Genomic DNA, 12,831 nt, shown 5'->3' on the forward strand with positions numbered 1-12,831 from the left:
CGGGATCTCCTGATCTGACAATGACAGGATAAGGGCTGAACAGGCCTGAACAGAGGATAGGAAAATAGCTCCGGAGTGGGCACTAGCTAGGCGAATGCCAATACCACCTAAGCGAGGAGGGAGAGTGGCCTTAAGATGAGACCAAAGTGAGAGGGATCCACCTACTAAGTCATTAATGCAGTGGAACATAAATTCATCAAAGGAGTGTGTAACTGGGAGCAAGATCTCAGGTGGAGTGGTCCGGAGGGCACAGGAGACCTTTTGGAGGCCCAAGCAAGACTTGAGAAGGGAGTATTCAATTTGTGAGTCTTGGAGGAGGGCAAGGGATCGGACGGAATCCTTTACCTTGTCGAGACGCTTAGACATGGAGGCGCGGCAAAAGTCAGGGGGACCAATGGGAGAACCCAGAAGTTCAAATCCAAGGGAGGTGGATGGGATGTCAGAAGGTAAAGAGGAAAGGGAAGTGTCTACCTCTGGGGGATAAAAGAGAAGACACTTAGAGCGATTGAGGTGTAACCCACGGGGGAGACCCAAAGTTTCAATGATATGGAGAGCTGACAGGAGATCATCAGGAGAACCCGAAAGGATCCCATCATCCAAGTACCACCCATTGAGACAGAGGCCGGGAACATCTTGTTGGATCTTTTCAATGATTGGCTGGAGCAGGGTAGAGAAGGCAAGAGGACCTAGAGGGTCCCCCTGCTGGACCCCAGAGCAGCTAAGAATGGAAAAGTCCCCAAAGAGAAGATTAGATGGAGTACCATAGCTATATTCCAACCATCTAGATAAAGCAGGAAAGCGGGACCGAACCTCATGAAACAAAATAGAACGGTCGATGCAGTTAAACGCATTAGTGAAATCCAACAATAGACAGCAGCGAGAAGAACGGGGGACTGAGGGGTTGGAGAGGAGGAGCTTAACGGTGTGAACTAGTGACTCAGCTCCATTAGATACACCCACCCCCAGCTGATGGGGAGGAAGAGATTGCCGGACCTGTGGCATAATGAAAGAGGACAGACATTTAGACACTAGGCGGCGAAGGACTTCCCCTATGGCAATGGGCCGTAGACCACCAGACTTCTTGGGGGATGCGAGAAGTGTAGCACCACAAAGGTGGGGGACCAAGACAAGAGGACATTCACCGGAACTGAGGAGGTTGACCAGATGTGTGAGATGAAGGAGGGTTGCCTCAGCTCTGCAGGGGGAGGGACAGCATACAGCTTCCTTAAGATGAGACGCACGAAGGCCTGAGGGCCCAGGAGCAGTATCGGCTGGGAACGACTTGATAGAGGCGAGGACGGCAGCAGGGAGAAGAGAAGGAGCAGGGGGGAAGAAAGGGGAGGGGGGAGGAGAGGAAGAGGAAGAGGAGGGGGGAGGGGGAGGGGGAGGAGGAGGGGAAGAGGGAGGGGAAGGAGAGGAGGAGGGGGGAGAAGAGGAAAATAAATCAGGAGAGGAGGGAGGGGGGAGAGGAGAGGCAGGAGGGGAGGGAGAGAGGGCGGGGGGAGGAGCATCTGGCAGACAGGGAGCCGGGCATTGAGGGTGCTTGAGGAGTAGCTCATCACGCCTTTCGAGAGAGGGGGCGGCCAGACCACGGGAGTTAAGGGCCTGGAGGGCTTTCCGGTAAAGACCAGACGCAGCTGCCCGACGAGCTCTGCGAACACCAGGAGGGACCGAAGTGTTGGAGGGAGGGGTGGGAGATCTCGAGGAGACTTCAGACCAGAGAGACATGTGGTCACCATTTCTCCAGGTGGACAAACGCTGCTTGATGATGTCAACAAGATCTTTCGAATGACGGCGAGATCTAGCAGGAGGGAGGAAGAGAGCGCACTTGGGGAGCATGAACAGCTTTGTCCAAGCAACTAGGTCAGAGGGACGAGCGATAATGGACTCCAGGGTAGACGACAAGACTCCCGACCAACTATTCCGAGCGCCTTTGGGAATATGGAGGAGCAGGGGCACGTTGAGACGACAGATGGCCTCGAAGGAAGGTAGAGCGCTAGCAGACGAGATCACTGAGTCAGAACTAGGAACTGAAACATCGATAGAACTAGAAGAGCCAGATAAAGGACCACGTGGCGAAGGAGAGGCGCTGCGCTGAGGGGCTGAAGGTACCCCAAAAGGATTATGACAGGACGAAGAACTTCCAGGGCGGCAGGAAGAGCAAGGTAGTTCACTCTTAACACAGGAGCAAGACTTACAGACAGCGTTGGGCCCATTACAAGCACAACACCTGCTACCCGCCATTTTTATTATTATTATTATTATTATTATTATTATTATTATTATTATTATTATTATTATTATTATTATTGTTATTATTATTATTATTTGGTATGTAATTGTTTGTGGTTAGAAACTTTATTGAGGCTCAGCAGACCCTGGCTGATAGTTCTGAGAAGAAAGATGATCGACTGGAGCCACTGGATAAATCAATAGTGGCTTCGAGCAGTGATCCTGAAAGTAACCAGTGGAGGGATGTTGGACTTAAATTAATCAATGATGGAATGGTTGGTGTTTTATTACTAGCAGGTGGGTTGTTGTTGTTATTATTATCATCATCTTATTCATTAAAAGGTGGGCAGGGAACTAGACTAGGTGTATCCTATCCTAAAGGAATGTACAATGTGCAGCTACCATCTAATAAAACACTTTATCAATTGCAGGCCGAAAGAATATTGAAATTACAAGAGCTAGCTAAAAATAAATATGGAAAGGAGGACACTATTGTCACATGGTAAGAATAGTCTCTTTATGATGTGAAAGTGTTGATAGTAGTGTACTGATATAGTAGCCATTATCATCATTATATAGTACTGGGTAGTACTTTGAAGGAATTTCATGTAATGTAGGTACATCATGACCAGTGAGTACACACGGGACACTACAATAAAGTTTTTCAATGACCACAAATACTTTGGACTGGACAAAAGGAATGTTGTCATATTTGAGCAGAATACTCTTCCTTGTGTTGATTTCAATGGAAGGATACTTCTAGACAAGAAGAACTCCATTGCACGTGCTCCTGATGGAAATGGCGGACTCTATGCTGCTCTTGTTAATAAAAATAACAATGTACTCAAGGTATCAATTATTATTATTATTATTATTATTATTATTATTATTATTATTATTATTGTTGTTGTTGTAATAATAGGATATGAATTCTCGTGGTATTAAGTGTATCCATGTCTATGGTGTTGATAATATTTTAGTTAAAATGGCTGATCCTGTTTTTGTTGGATATTGCTGGAGCAGAGATTCTGATTGTGGAGCTAAAGTAGTTTATTTCTTAACTTTATCATTAATTTGTACTCCTTAATGAAGGTGGTTAGAAAATCAAGTCCTGGTGAAAAAGTGGGTGTGGTTTGTCTTTTAGACGGAAAATATCAGGTTCGATTAATAATAAATAATAATACACAATATTAATTAATTAATAGGTGGTTGAGTATAGTGAAATCAGTCAGTCAACAGCTGAAATGTGTAATCCTGATGGCTCATTAACCTTTAGTGCTGGGAATATCTGTAACCATTACTTTACTGTCTCTTTTCTCGAGAGGGTTTGTTCTGATCACAAAGATCAGCTCGTTCATCACATTGCAAAGAAGAAGATACCTTACATTGATGATACAGGAATGAGGTAAGTGTTATTAACAGTTATTAATAGTTATTATTATTATCAGGGTGGAGCCTACATCACCTAACGGTATTAAAATGGAAAAATTTGTATTTGATGTTTTTCAATTTTCAGAGTATGTACATAATAATGATAATAATCATTGTTATTATAATAATGATAGAAAATTCTCTGTATTCGAGGTAGTGCGTGATGAAGAGTTTGCCCCATTAAAGAATGGACTCGATTCCCCAACTGATTCTCCTGTTACTGTTAGACAAGCCTTGATGAACCTTCATTATAAGTACATACAGAGGGCAGGTGGAACCATTACTAGTGACACTCCAGTCCAGTAAGAACCAATAGCAATGACAATGTATTGAGTATTATTATTAGGGTCAATGGTACTAATGGTATCATATGTGAGATATCACCACTGGTCTCTTATGCTGGGGAAGTATGTATTCTTAATTAATTATTTAATTGATTGATTTGTAGGGCCTTCAGGAACTGTGTAGTGGTAATACATTCAAAGTGCCTCTTCATTTGACAGATTAATACTTTTTAAATTATTATTATTATTATTATTATTTATAAGAATAATTGAGAGTCAGGAATTATATGCTACACAGCCAATACTTGTGCCGTGGATTAGGGCTGCCACAGCATCAATCAGTCCTGATACAATTATGGAATCAACTGGATCACTGGATAAATCAAAAATCATACCACAGACCTGATTCTCTTGTTGTATGATCCAGTATACTACTAGGATACTAAGGATACTAGTATCTCAGCTGAGTCAACATGGCATCCAAGGAGAATGTAGTGATAATAGGTGGTGGCCTGTCTGGATTGGCTGCTGCTAGTAAACTGGTCAGAGAGGGGAAGGAGCTGTTCACTGTGTCCTTACTGGAGGCTAATGATAGACTAGGAGGAAGAATACAGTCTATAGTTCTACCAGACGGGACAATAGTACCAGCGGGAGCCACTTACTTCCATGGGACTGAAGGTAACTCAGTTTATGAGTACTACACCAGTCAAGTAAGGACTGGAGGGATGGATCTTATCAATGAAGAAGATATGGAGGGACTTTATGTATCCAGCAACGGGCAGCAGCTTCCCCCGGGTCTAGTGGAGGAAGTTGAAACATGTTACGAGAAGTGTGTTGATAAGGAGGCCCTCCTCTCCTGGTCGCTGAGTAACGGAAGGAACAGGAGCATGAGGGAATACCTAGAGGACCGACTCTATCCAATGATAGAGGGAGTGGTTAGGGAGGCTAGTGCTGATGCTGATCCTTATAGAATACTGGAGTGTTTCCTGTCAGCTGAAGGAATCAGTGAAGGCTCTAAGTATGTACGTGACATCAGTATCGAGTCTTACATTAACTGGGAGTGGTTGGAAGGAGGGAAGAGTGTCTTTACTGACAGTAATCCGTTTCAATCGGTCGTCAAGTCACTAGAGAAATCACTGCCAAATGATGCAGTACATCTCAACTGTAAAGTGGAACGCATCAGCTGGAACAATAAAGACATTATCGTATCTTGTACTAATGGAAGGAGTTTCACTGCAAAGCATGTCATCATTACAGTTTCCCTTGGAGTTCTAAAGGAGCTAGTTCATGACTCATTCTTTGACCCACCATTGCCGCTCGACAAGGTAAAGGCTGTCAATTGTCTTGGATATGGTCTTGTTAATAAAATAATTCTTCAATTCGAGAGTCCTCTGTTTGAAGACAAGTACTTCATTCTACGTTTATGTTGGTCTGAAAGAGACAAGGAGAGAGATGTAGTTAAATTGAATCCGTGGTTGGCTGGACTCCATCAAATAGAACATTATCCAACTCCATCATCACACGTGTATGTGGGTTGGGTTTCAGATGAAGATGCATTAGCAGTTGAGAAATTACCGAGTGGAGCTTTAAAGAATACTCTGATCTTAGTTCTCAAGTTGTTCCTTGGGAACTCCATTCCCAGTCTATTGAATGTTGTATCCACCAGTTGGTCCAATGAATACACTTGTGGCAGTTATTCTTATACTCCAGTATCATGCCCAGCCTCTCTAAGAGAAGAGTTGTCTTCTCCAGCTGACCCCAATCTCAAGTTATTGTTTGCTGGAGAAGCAACTTGTACCAGGCAATATTCGTGTGCTCACCCTGCTTACGATACTGGCTTAAGAGAAGCTGAGAGATTATTAAAACATTATAATAATAACTGTAACAAGTTTTAATTTTTAGTTTTAATTTTTATTATAATTTTAATTATTTAGTGTAAATCACTCCAATTTGCTTCATCACTTCATCGGCCACTTGAGCAACTACCAGTGATTGGTCTAACGGCATGATGCTGCTCTCTATTGCCTTTCTCTTTAAACAGGATCGAACCTCTTCAGCTTCATATCTTAGACCAGCTGAATTTGGATAATTTGTATGAGGAAGAGGAGGCAAAGGGAATTCTAGTGACACCTTTTGGAAATCATAGACACCTTTAGGACTCTCGAGTGACGTTGGACACCAGAAGGGGTGTGGTAATTTCAGATCTCCCTCTGTTCCTCCAATGTGTGCTTCACATTCGAAATTGTAAGAAATACTGCAAGAGAGGGAAGCAATGCCACCTCCAGGATAGGTGAGAGTGATGACAGCTAAATCATCAACACCAGTATCAAGGAGTGTACCCTCTGCATGCACTTTGACTGGCTTACTACCTCCAAACAGCATGGTGGCTAAACTGATGGCATACACACCTACATCTAATACACTACCTCCTCCTAAAGTAGGATCAACCAAACGACCTTTCTCTCTTTCCACTGGACGTCTGAAAGAAAAATTGACTCGGACAAATTTGACTTTTCCTATTTCCCCACGAGATACTTTATCCATCAATGCGACACAGGCTGGAAAGAACCTCATCCAAGTTGCCTCCATCAGAAACAATCCCTTCTCCCTTGCTTTGTTGATAAGTTGTGAGGTCTGTATTGCATTAAGGCTCATTGGTTTCTCACACAGAACAGGTTTACCAGCCTCCAGGGCCATCAGTCCTATTGAGAGATGAGTGGGATGTATTGTGCCAATGTACACAACATCAATCTCTTTATCTTTGAGCAAATCTTCATAGCTACCATAATGGGCAGGTATAGAATGCTTGCTGGCAAATTCTGCAGCAACTTCTGTGGACCTTGAGGCTACAGCAACAACTTCATGATCTGATTCAGGTAGAGTTCTAATGGCTGACACAAAATCACTGCTAATGAGACCAGCTCCAATCACACCCCAACGAGTAGCCATTGCAATTTTTTTTGCTGCAGATGGGAGGAGCTCAGAGTTAATTAACCCCACCTTCCTTCCATTATTAGATAGATAGGATACAGGTATAAGCTCGGGTATAAGCTCGGGTATAAGCTGCAGCCAAACTGCAGTCTGCATTTGGCAACTTTATCCGGCATGGCACTGATGGCAGAAGAATGGTCTGAGGTGTAGGAGAAATGTCTTCAGTTAGTCCTGTGTATTCTGATAAGGAGATCTATAGATACATAGATCTTGGACTGGGACGAGGTGTAGATGCTACTGATCCTACTCCTTGGTTGAATAAAACCTCTTTTCAAGTCAGGCAGGTAACCATTGATAATATCATTGGAACAGATGAAGGAGGGACGCTGCAAAAGTTTGAAAAGGAAGTTTCCAGCGTCCGCAAGCAACAAATGAAAATGAAAGCATCTGTTGTTGTACCAAAGAGTCCAGTTACGATATCAACTGAAGCAGAGTACAGCAGGAGTGCCCATTCGAACAGAAGGTGCGTTGGGAAAAAAGTTGTGAATCGAACAATATCCTTTTCTGAACACTTTAATGACGTACCACTTGAGAGCGACGGCTCAAAGGAACTCCAGAAAGAAGCTCAGCAGAAGTACATGACTTTTGAAGAACGTCTTGCAGAATGGATCCTCAATAAATTGAGAATAGAATGGGGAGAGACTTCAGTTCAACAAGAACATGTTGGTCCCAGTCGTCCTCTCCAAGAGCTAACAAAAGTAATTGAAAAAGGAGATGAAAAGGACATGAAATTGATTGCCAGGTCATGCGAAAGGTTCGTGGAGTATTTTCACATCACTCATTACGTCAATTCCATTCAACTGGGAGCAGTTGAGTATCAAGTAATGACACAGGGAGAGTACAACACAGCTGCTAGCATTACCAGTAAAACAGGTGTAGACCATGTCGGAAGTGCCTCGACTCAAGCCAGCTACAGCAGCAAGAAGAAGGAATCATCAAAGCAAGCAAAATATGTCGGATTCATTAATAAGGAAAACAAAGTGGAGAAGGGATCCAGTGATGAAGCAGTCGTTGACGTATCGATCAAACCAATATCCACACTAATAGCATCGTCTTTCCTTCATGCTTGCATGGAAGCTGGACTGAGGAGGTACATGGACGTACAGAGAGACAAAAGTGGTACGGTACATGCCAAATAATACTTTATTGTCTGCCAGCCAGTAGTAACATTTTGGCAATATTTATTTATTTATTTATGATTCCTTTAGATGGACCGTTTTTGATTTCCTGTGGAATTAAGCAAACACTCTATCTTACGGTTGATGACGATCGTCATGTTTTGCTAGCAACTAGTGACATCAATAATGCTTCTGAGTTTAGTATCATCCCAAATGATGATAAAATGGGAATAAATGAATTCTACATTGTCTATATCAGGAAAAGAGATGAGCCTCAAGTTAAAGATTCGAGAGGAAGAAGATATTCTGTTCTTGCTGACTCTGGTGATGATGATGAGTCTCAGGATTCGACTGCACTCTACGTGGATGCACCGTTGAGTGTAGTCTGGGGAGAGAATCCTGGCCCTCTCTTCATTCGTGATGCTGTTTCACAAAAAACCAGTCGGTTTGCATTAAACGAGAGATTGCTCTCGGACAAAGGGACGGAGCCTGTACCTCTCGAGTCATGGACAAGCGGAAAGGAAATGTATTACATCACTTGCTCCAGGAGAGCTTTTCGCCGGAATGGGTACCTTGCCGTTAAGAGACACCCTAGAGGTCATGAATATATCACGTGCTGCATTCCTGATATCTTTAGTCATGATAACGATTCCGTATTCATGTTGTTTCGATTAATTCCAAGACAACAGGAATCCATATCTGATAAAGATCAAGAGGTCTCTGATCAGCCATTCCTCCCAGGAGAAACTCTAAAATAACAAAATGGAATTTGTGTTATTCGTACTCATTATTAGCTAGTGCTTTTGATCACATACATGTACATGTACTACTAACAATAATTAGCTCAATAATGTTTTCATTAGCTCCGGAAGCCCTGCCCAGCACTCTAGCTTCCTATCCTGTCAGTCAATAGTGTAGTATGGATAGAAGAAGCAGCGATACTGTTGCTCGTAATCCTAACCGTGACCAACTCACAGGAGAGAGTAGGAACTCATGGAGGAGATCTTTTGATACAGAAAGTGAAGCTAGTGGCCATGCATCTCGTGAAGGGAGAGAATTAGTAGATCAGCCCCAACAAAATCCCTCATCTTCAGAATATCAATCGGTAAGCATCAATACAGTGCTACTGCTCCACGATGTATTGTTATACACTAGCCTCTGGTGTTTGTTGAGAGTCTAGTAGTTAGACCTGACCTGACTTTCAAGATACTGATAGTTGGGAATCCTTACGTTGGGAAATCTTGTTTTCTGATGAGATTGTGTACTGGAACTTTTACAGCAAGATATGCATCAACCATTGGTGAGTAAACATTGTCTTTGTTGTGATTGCTGTCAAGGGAATGCTGAAAGGGAAGACTAAGCATAACAATTAACGTTTCCTTTATAAATGAAGACAGACAAGTCATAAACAGTTATGTATATTGTCATGCAGGAGTTGACTTTTACAGTCGTTTGATAAAACACGAGGATCAAATCATATCATTACAACTGTGGGACACAGCAGGACAGGAAAGGTTCCTCATTGATATCTATAATTATTAATTATCATAACTTCATTCTATAGATTTCAGTCAGTAACCCGTGCCTATTACCGTGGTGCTCATGGAGTTATTCTGATGTATGATGTAACTTCAGAGGATTCATTTGTTGCCGTTAAATCATGGATTAATTCCATCAGAGTACATTATTACTTGATGGGAGCTCCTTAAATTATTTTGTATTCTTAGGAAAATATGCAAGGGTTACCTCCAGCTTTACTCTTAGTTGGCAACAAAGTTGATTTGGATGACTACAGTAAAAGAGAAGTACCTTTTGATACAGGAGAAACATTTGCTAAAGTATAGTACACTCTTTATTTATGTGTAGTAAAGAATGGCTTTGCTATAGATCTATAAAGCTAATTTCATTGAAACGAGTGCCAAAACTGGCTTTAATGTTGGCCATGCTTGCTTGTCACTTGTAAAGTAAGCAGAGTAATCATCATCATCATCATCATTATCATTGTAGTTTATTGGTTGAAGACTGCAATGATCAAACAATTTCATCTCAAGGAGGCTACTCTCCACTCCCCAAGAAACAGAAATCATGTTGTTCACATTAATTCATTTTTAATTCATTATTAAAACATAATCGAGTGGGAAGTATGGGTGTGGTTTTAAAATGGATTCAGCGAGTGAGATTGAGGGCCTCACTAAAGGTGATTATTTTCCATTTTAAAATTAATTGTTAGTACAGGATCATTAGCTGTCAAGGATGCAGTTGCTGCTGCACATAAAGAGATGGAGCTGTCATCAGTCGAGGAATACACCACAACTGGAAATACTCTAAAGAATCTATTTTTATTTCGACATTATGCCAACTGTTACAAGTTAGTGAGATGGTCTGTCTTTTGGTTAGTTCATGTTATTAGTAGGAGGTTTGGAGTTGAGGACAGAGAAGGATTGAGGAAGCTGATACACGAAAGCAAAGATGACTTAGTGTTACAAGAAAAGCACCAACGTCTTGAAGAAGTAGAATCTGAGCACTCTTCACTTATTGATAAGGTTAAAATACTTGATAGATGTACTGGTATAGAATGCTTTAGCTGATTCTATAAGTTGCCCTCCCAATGGTCTTTGACCAAATTTGTTACATTTCCTGATACACATAATCATCATCATAATCATGATTGTCATTATTATTATTATTATTACAGATCAATGATGAAATGTCGTCAGTTTATTTGAGTGCGTCTGTTCCACCTGGTCACGTGGTACAGCAGGAAATTATGTTGTTTAGCTGTAAAGACAATAGTTATATTGATATCAGCTCATTATTAAAGGTATCTTACTAAATATTGTATTGTAATGATGTTGGCATAGGGACACCTGTTCACGTTATTCATATTAATAAGACACTTTGGATGACTGGGATGACTGGATCATATCAGTGACGTTCACAAAAGGATGGATGAGTTCAGTGAAGCATCGTGTAATGTTGTAGCTATAGCTACTGGTAATAGGGAGAATGCTTTTACTTGGATTAAAAAGTAAAAGAATAATTCATTATTAATTTTTATTGTTAATGAATTGATTGCAGACACAATGTCCCTGTACCATTGTTCATTGATGATGAAAAGTTTCTTTACAATTGTTTTGGTCTTGGTAGACGATGCACTCTGCTTGGGCTACACATGATTGATCGCTATGCTACTAAAGTAATAAAAAATGATCCAATACCACCTGCTTATAGTGGAGACGACTTGTTCTTGATGGGAGGAGATTTCATTTTGAATGAAAGAAGAGAAGTTGTCTATCAATTTGCTACTGAAGAGAATGAGAGGCCAACAATTGATGAATTGTTATCATCAATTAATAATTAAATAACAAATATTAACTGCTAAAACATTTCGTGAAGGATTGTCTGTAAACCAATTAAAGGACAGACGATTCTGATGTTTTGTAATGTTCTAGTTTTTAATAAACTGTTGCTGTATAGTTAAAAGCAGAGATATGAAGAAGGCAAACATTTCTGTCTATGGAAAATAACTGGGCATATTAAAAAATTGACACGTAGAAAATTCCTCAATTTTATTACATTTCCTGATGCATATACATGTACTTATGCTGTGTAGAGAGATTGAGCTAATTCCGATCAAGTTTGGATTTTCTATGATTTTTTTAAGTTGCTCAAAAATTGGACAAAAGTCCCTGTACTATAGTACAGGGATTTTTCAAAAAATTTCACAAAAAATTGACACGTAGCAAATTCCTCAATTTTATTACATTTCCTGATGCATATACATTTACTTATGCTGTGTAGAGAGATTGAGCTGATTCCGATCAAGTTTGGATTTTCTATGATTTTTTAAATTTGCTCAAAAATCGGACAAAAGTCCCTGTACTATAGTACAGGGATTTTTCAAAAATTTCACAAAAAATTGACAAGTAGAAAATTCCTCAATTTTATTGCATTTCCTGATGCATATACATGTACTTATGCAGTGTAAAAAGATTGAGCTGATTCCGATCAATTTTGGATTTTCTATGATTTTTTTAAAGTTGCTCAAAAATTGGACAAAAGTCCCTGTACTATAGTACAGGAATTTTTGTAAAATTTCACAAAAATTGACAAAAAAAAATTCTTCAATTTTATTACATTTCCTGATGCATATACATTTACTTATGCTGTGTAGAGAGATTGAGCTGATTCCGATCAAGTTTGGATTTTCTATGATTTTTTAAATTTGCTCAAAAATCGGACAAAAGTCCCTGTACTATAGTACAGGGATTTTTCAAAAATTTCACAAAAAATTGACACGTAGCAAATTCCTCAATTTTATTACATTTCCTGATGCATATACATGTACTTATGCTGTGTATAGAGATTGAGCAGATTCCGATCAAGTTTGGATTTTCTATGATTTTTTAAAGTTGCTCAAAAATCAGACCAAAGTCCCTGTACTACAGTACAGGGATTTTTGTAAGATTTAAAAAAAATTGACACATAGAAAATTCCTCAATTTTATTACATTCTGATGCATATACATATATATATGCTGCTTAAAAAGATTGAGCTGATTCCGATCAAGTTTGGATTTTCTATAATTTTTTAAAGTTGCTCCAAAATCGGACAAATGTCCCTGTACTATAGTACAGGGATTTTGTGTATGATCAGCCACAAATTTTAACTAGCCATTTACCTAATTCTGTTACTGTATCAATTGCTCCTATAGTATCAGGTCACAGAACATGGTAGAGTATCAGGAGATGATAAGATGTTGAGTGAGATCTATG

General features: G+C 40.3%; 4 protein-coding genes and 1 pseudogene across 5 annotated transcripts; 4 read left to right on the forward strand and 1 right to left on the reverse strand.

Annotated features, from left to right (window-relative positions):
* Nucleotides 1–2,356: 2,356 nt before the first annotated feature.
* LOC105312538 (UDP-N-acetylhexosamine pyrophosphorylase-like protein 1) lies at nt 2,357–4,230 on the forward strand. The gene is made up of 10 exons (XM_011405271.2): nt 2,357–2,529; nt 2,575–2,734; nt 2,850–3,081; nt 3,155–3,277; nt 3,325–3,390; nt 3,438–3,637; nt 3,681–3,749; nt 3,798–3,965; nt 4,010–4,070; nt 4,112–4,230. Exons 1-10 carry the CDS (start codon nt 2,505–2,507, stop codon nt 4,169–4,171), a joined length of 1,164 nt encoding a protein of 387 aa, XP_011403573.1. The 5' UTR covers nt 2,357–2,504; the 3' UTR covers nt 4,172–4,230.
* Nucleotides 4,231–4,318: 88 nt separating this feature from the next.
* Nucleotides 4,319–5,861, forward strand: LOC105312559 (spermine oxidase-like). The gene has a single exon (XM_019995795.1). It carries the CDS (start codon nt 4,421–4,423, stop codon nt 5,840–5,842), a length of 1,422 nt encoding a protein of 473 aa, XP_019851354.1. The 5' UTR covers nt 4,319–4,420; the 3' UTR covers nt 5,843–5,861.
* Nucleotides 5,781–7,042, reverse strand: LOC105312560 (trans-1,2-dihydrobenzene-1,2-diol dehydrogenase pseudogene; annotated as a pseudogene).
* Nucleotides 7,043–7,071: 29 nt separating this feature from the next.
* On the forward strand, nt 7,072–8,927 carry LOC109581560 (uncharacterized). The gene is made up of 2 exons (XM_019995793.1): nt 7,072–8,057; nt 8,147–8,927. Exons 1-2 carry the CDS (start codon nt 7,094–7,096, stop codon nt 8,812–8,814), a joined length of 1,632 nt encoding a protein of 543 aa, XP_019851352.1. The 5' UTR covers nt 7,072–7,093; the 3' UTR covers nt 8,815–8,927.
* A 26-nt stretch (nt 8,928–8,953) lies between these two features.
* On the forward strand, nt 8,954–11,580 carry LOC105312539 (GTP-binding protein YPTC1-like). 2 transcript variants are annotated; one of them, XM_019995797.1, is made up of 12 exons: nt 8,954–9,161; nt 9,212–9,356; nt 9,489–9,570; nt 9,621–9,735; nt 9,784–9,894; nt 9,944–10,020; nt 10,064–10,253; nt 10,301–10,424; nt 10,467–10,599; nt 10,752–10,877; nt 10,918–11,084; nt 11,135–11,580. In XM_019995797.1, exons 1-7 carry the CDS (start codon nt 8,976–8,978, stop codon nt 10,155–10,157), a joined length of 810 nt encoding a protein of 269 aa, XP_019851356.1. In that variant the 5' UTR covers nt 8,954–8,975; the 3' UTR covers nt 10,158–10,253; nt 10,301–10,424; nt 10,467–10,599; nt 10,752–10,877; nt 10,918–11,084; nt 11,135–11,580. The 2 variants fall into 2 exon arrangements, with proteins under 2 accessions (XP_019851356.1, XP_011403574.1); XM_011405272.2 differs by having other exon boundaries at nt 10,470–10,599.
* The last annotated feature ends 1,251 nt before the right edge of the window (nt 11,581–12,831 follow it).

Source organism: Amphimedon queenslandica, unplaced genomic scaffold (assembly GCF_000090795.2).
Source record: "Amphimedon queenslandica unplaced genomic scaffold, v1.1 AMPQUscaffold_13434, whole genome shotgun sequence".
In the NCBI taxonomy this organism is placed as follows: domain Eukaryota; kingdom Metazoa; phylum Porifera; class Demospongiae; order Haplosclerida; family Niphatidae; genus Amphimedon; species Amphimedon queenslandica.

Coding starts and splice junctions, on each gene's coding strand:
- LOC105312538 (XM_011405271.2), top strand. CDS start 2,505: ATGGTTGGTGTTTTATTACTAGCAG. Junction 2,735..2,849: donor GAGGACACTATTGTCACATG/GTAAGAATAGTC, acceptor CATGTAATGTAG/GTACATCATGACCAGTGAGT. Junction 3,391..3,437: donor TTTTAGACGGAAAATATCAG/GTTCGATTAATA, acceptor ATTAATTAATAG/GTGGTTGAGTATAGTGAAAT.
- LOC105312559 (XM_019995795.1), top strand. CDS start 4,421: ATGGCATCCAAGGAGAATGTAGTGATAATAGGTGGTGGCCTGTCTGGA.
- LOC109581560 (XM_019995793.1), top strand. CDS start 7,094: ATGTCTTCAGTTAGTCCTGTGTATTCTGATAAGGAGATCTATAGATAC. Junction 8,058..8,146: donor CGTACAGAGAGACAAAAGTG/GTACGGTACATG, acceptor TGATTCCTTTAG/ATGGACCGTTTTTGATTTCC.
- LOC105312539 (XM_019995797.1), top strand. CDS start 8,976: ATGGATAGAAGAAGCAGCGATACTGTTGCTCGTAATCCTAACCGTGAC. Junction 9,895..9,943: donor CAGGAGAAACATTTGCTAAA/GTATAGTACACT, acceptor GCTTTGCTATAG/ATCTATAAAGCTAATTTCAT. Junction 10,021..10,063: donor GCTTGCTTGTCACTTGTAAA/GTAAGCAGAGTA, acceptor TTATCATTGTAG/TTTATTGGTTGAAGACTGCA.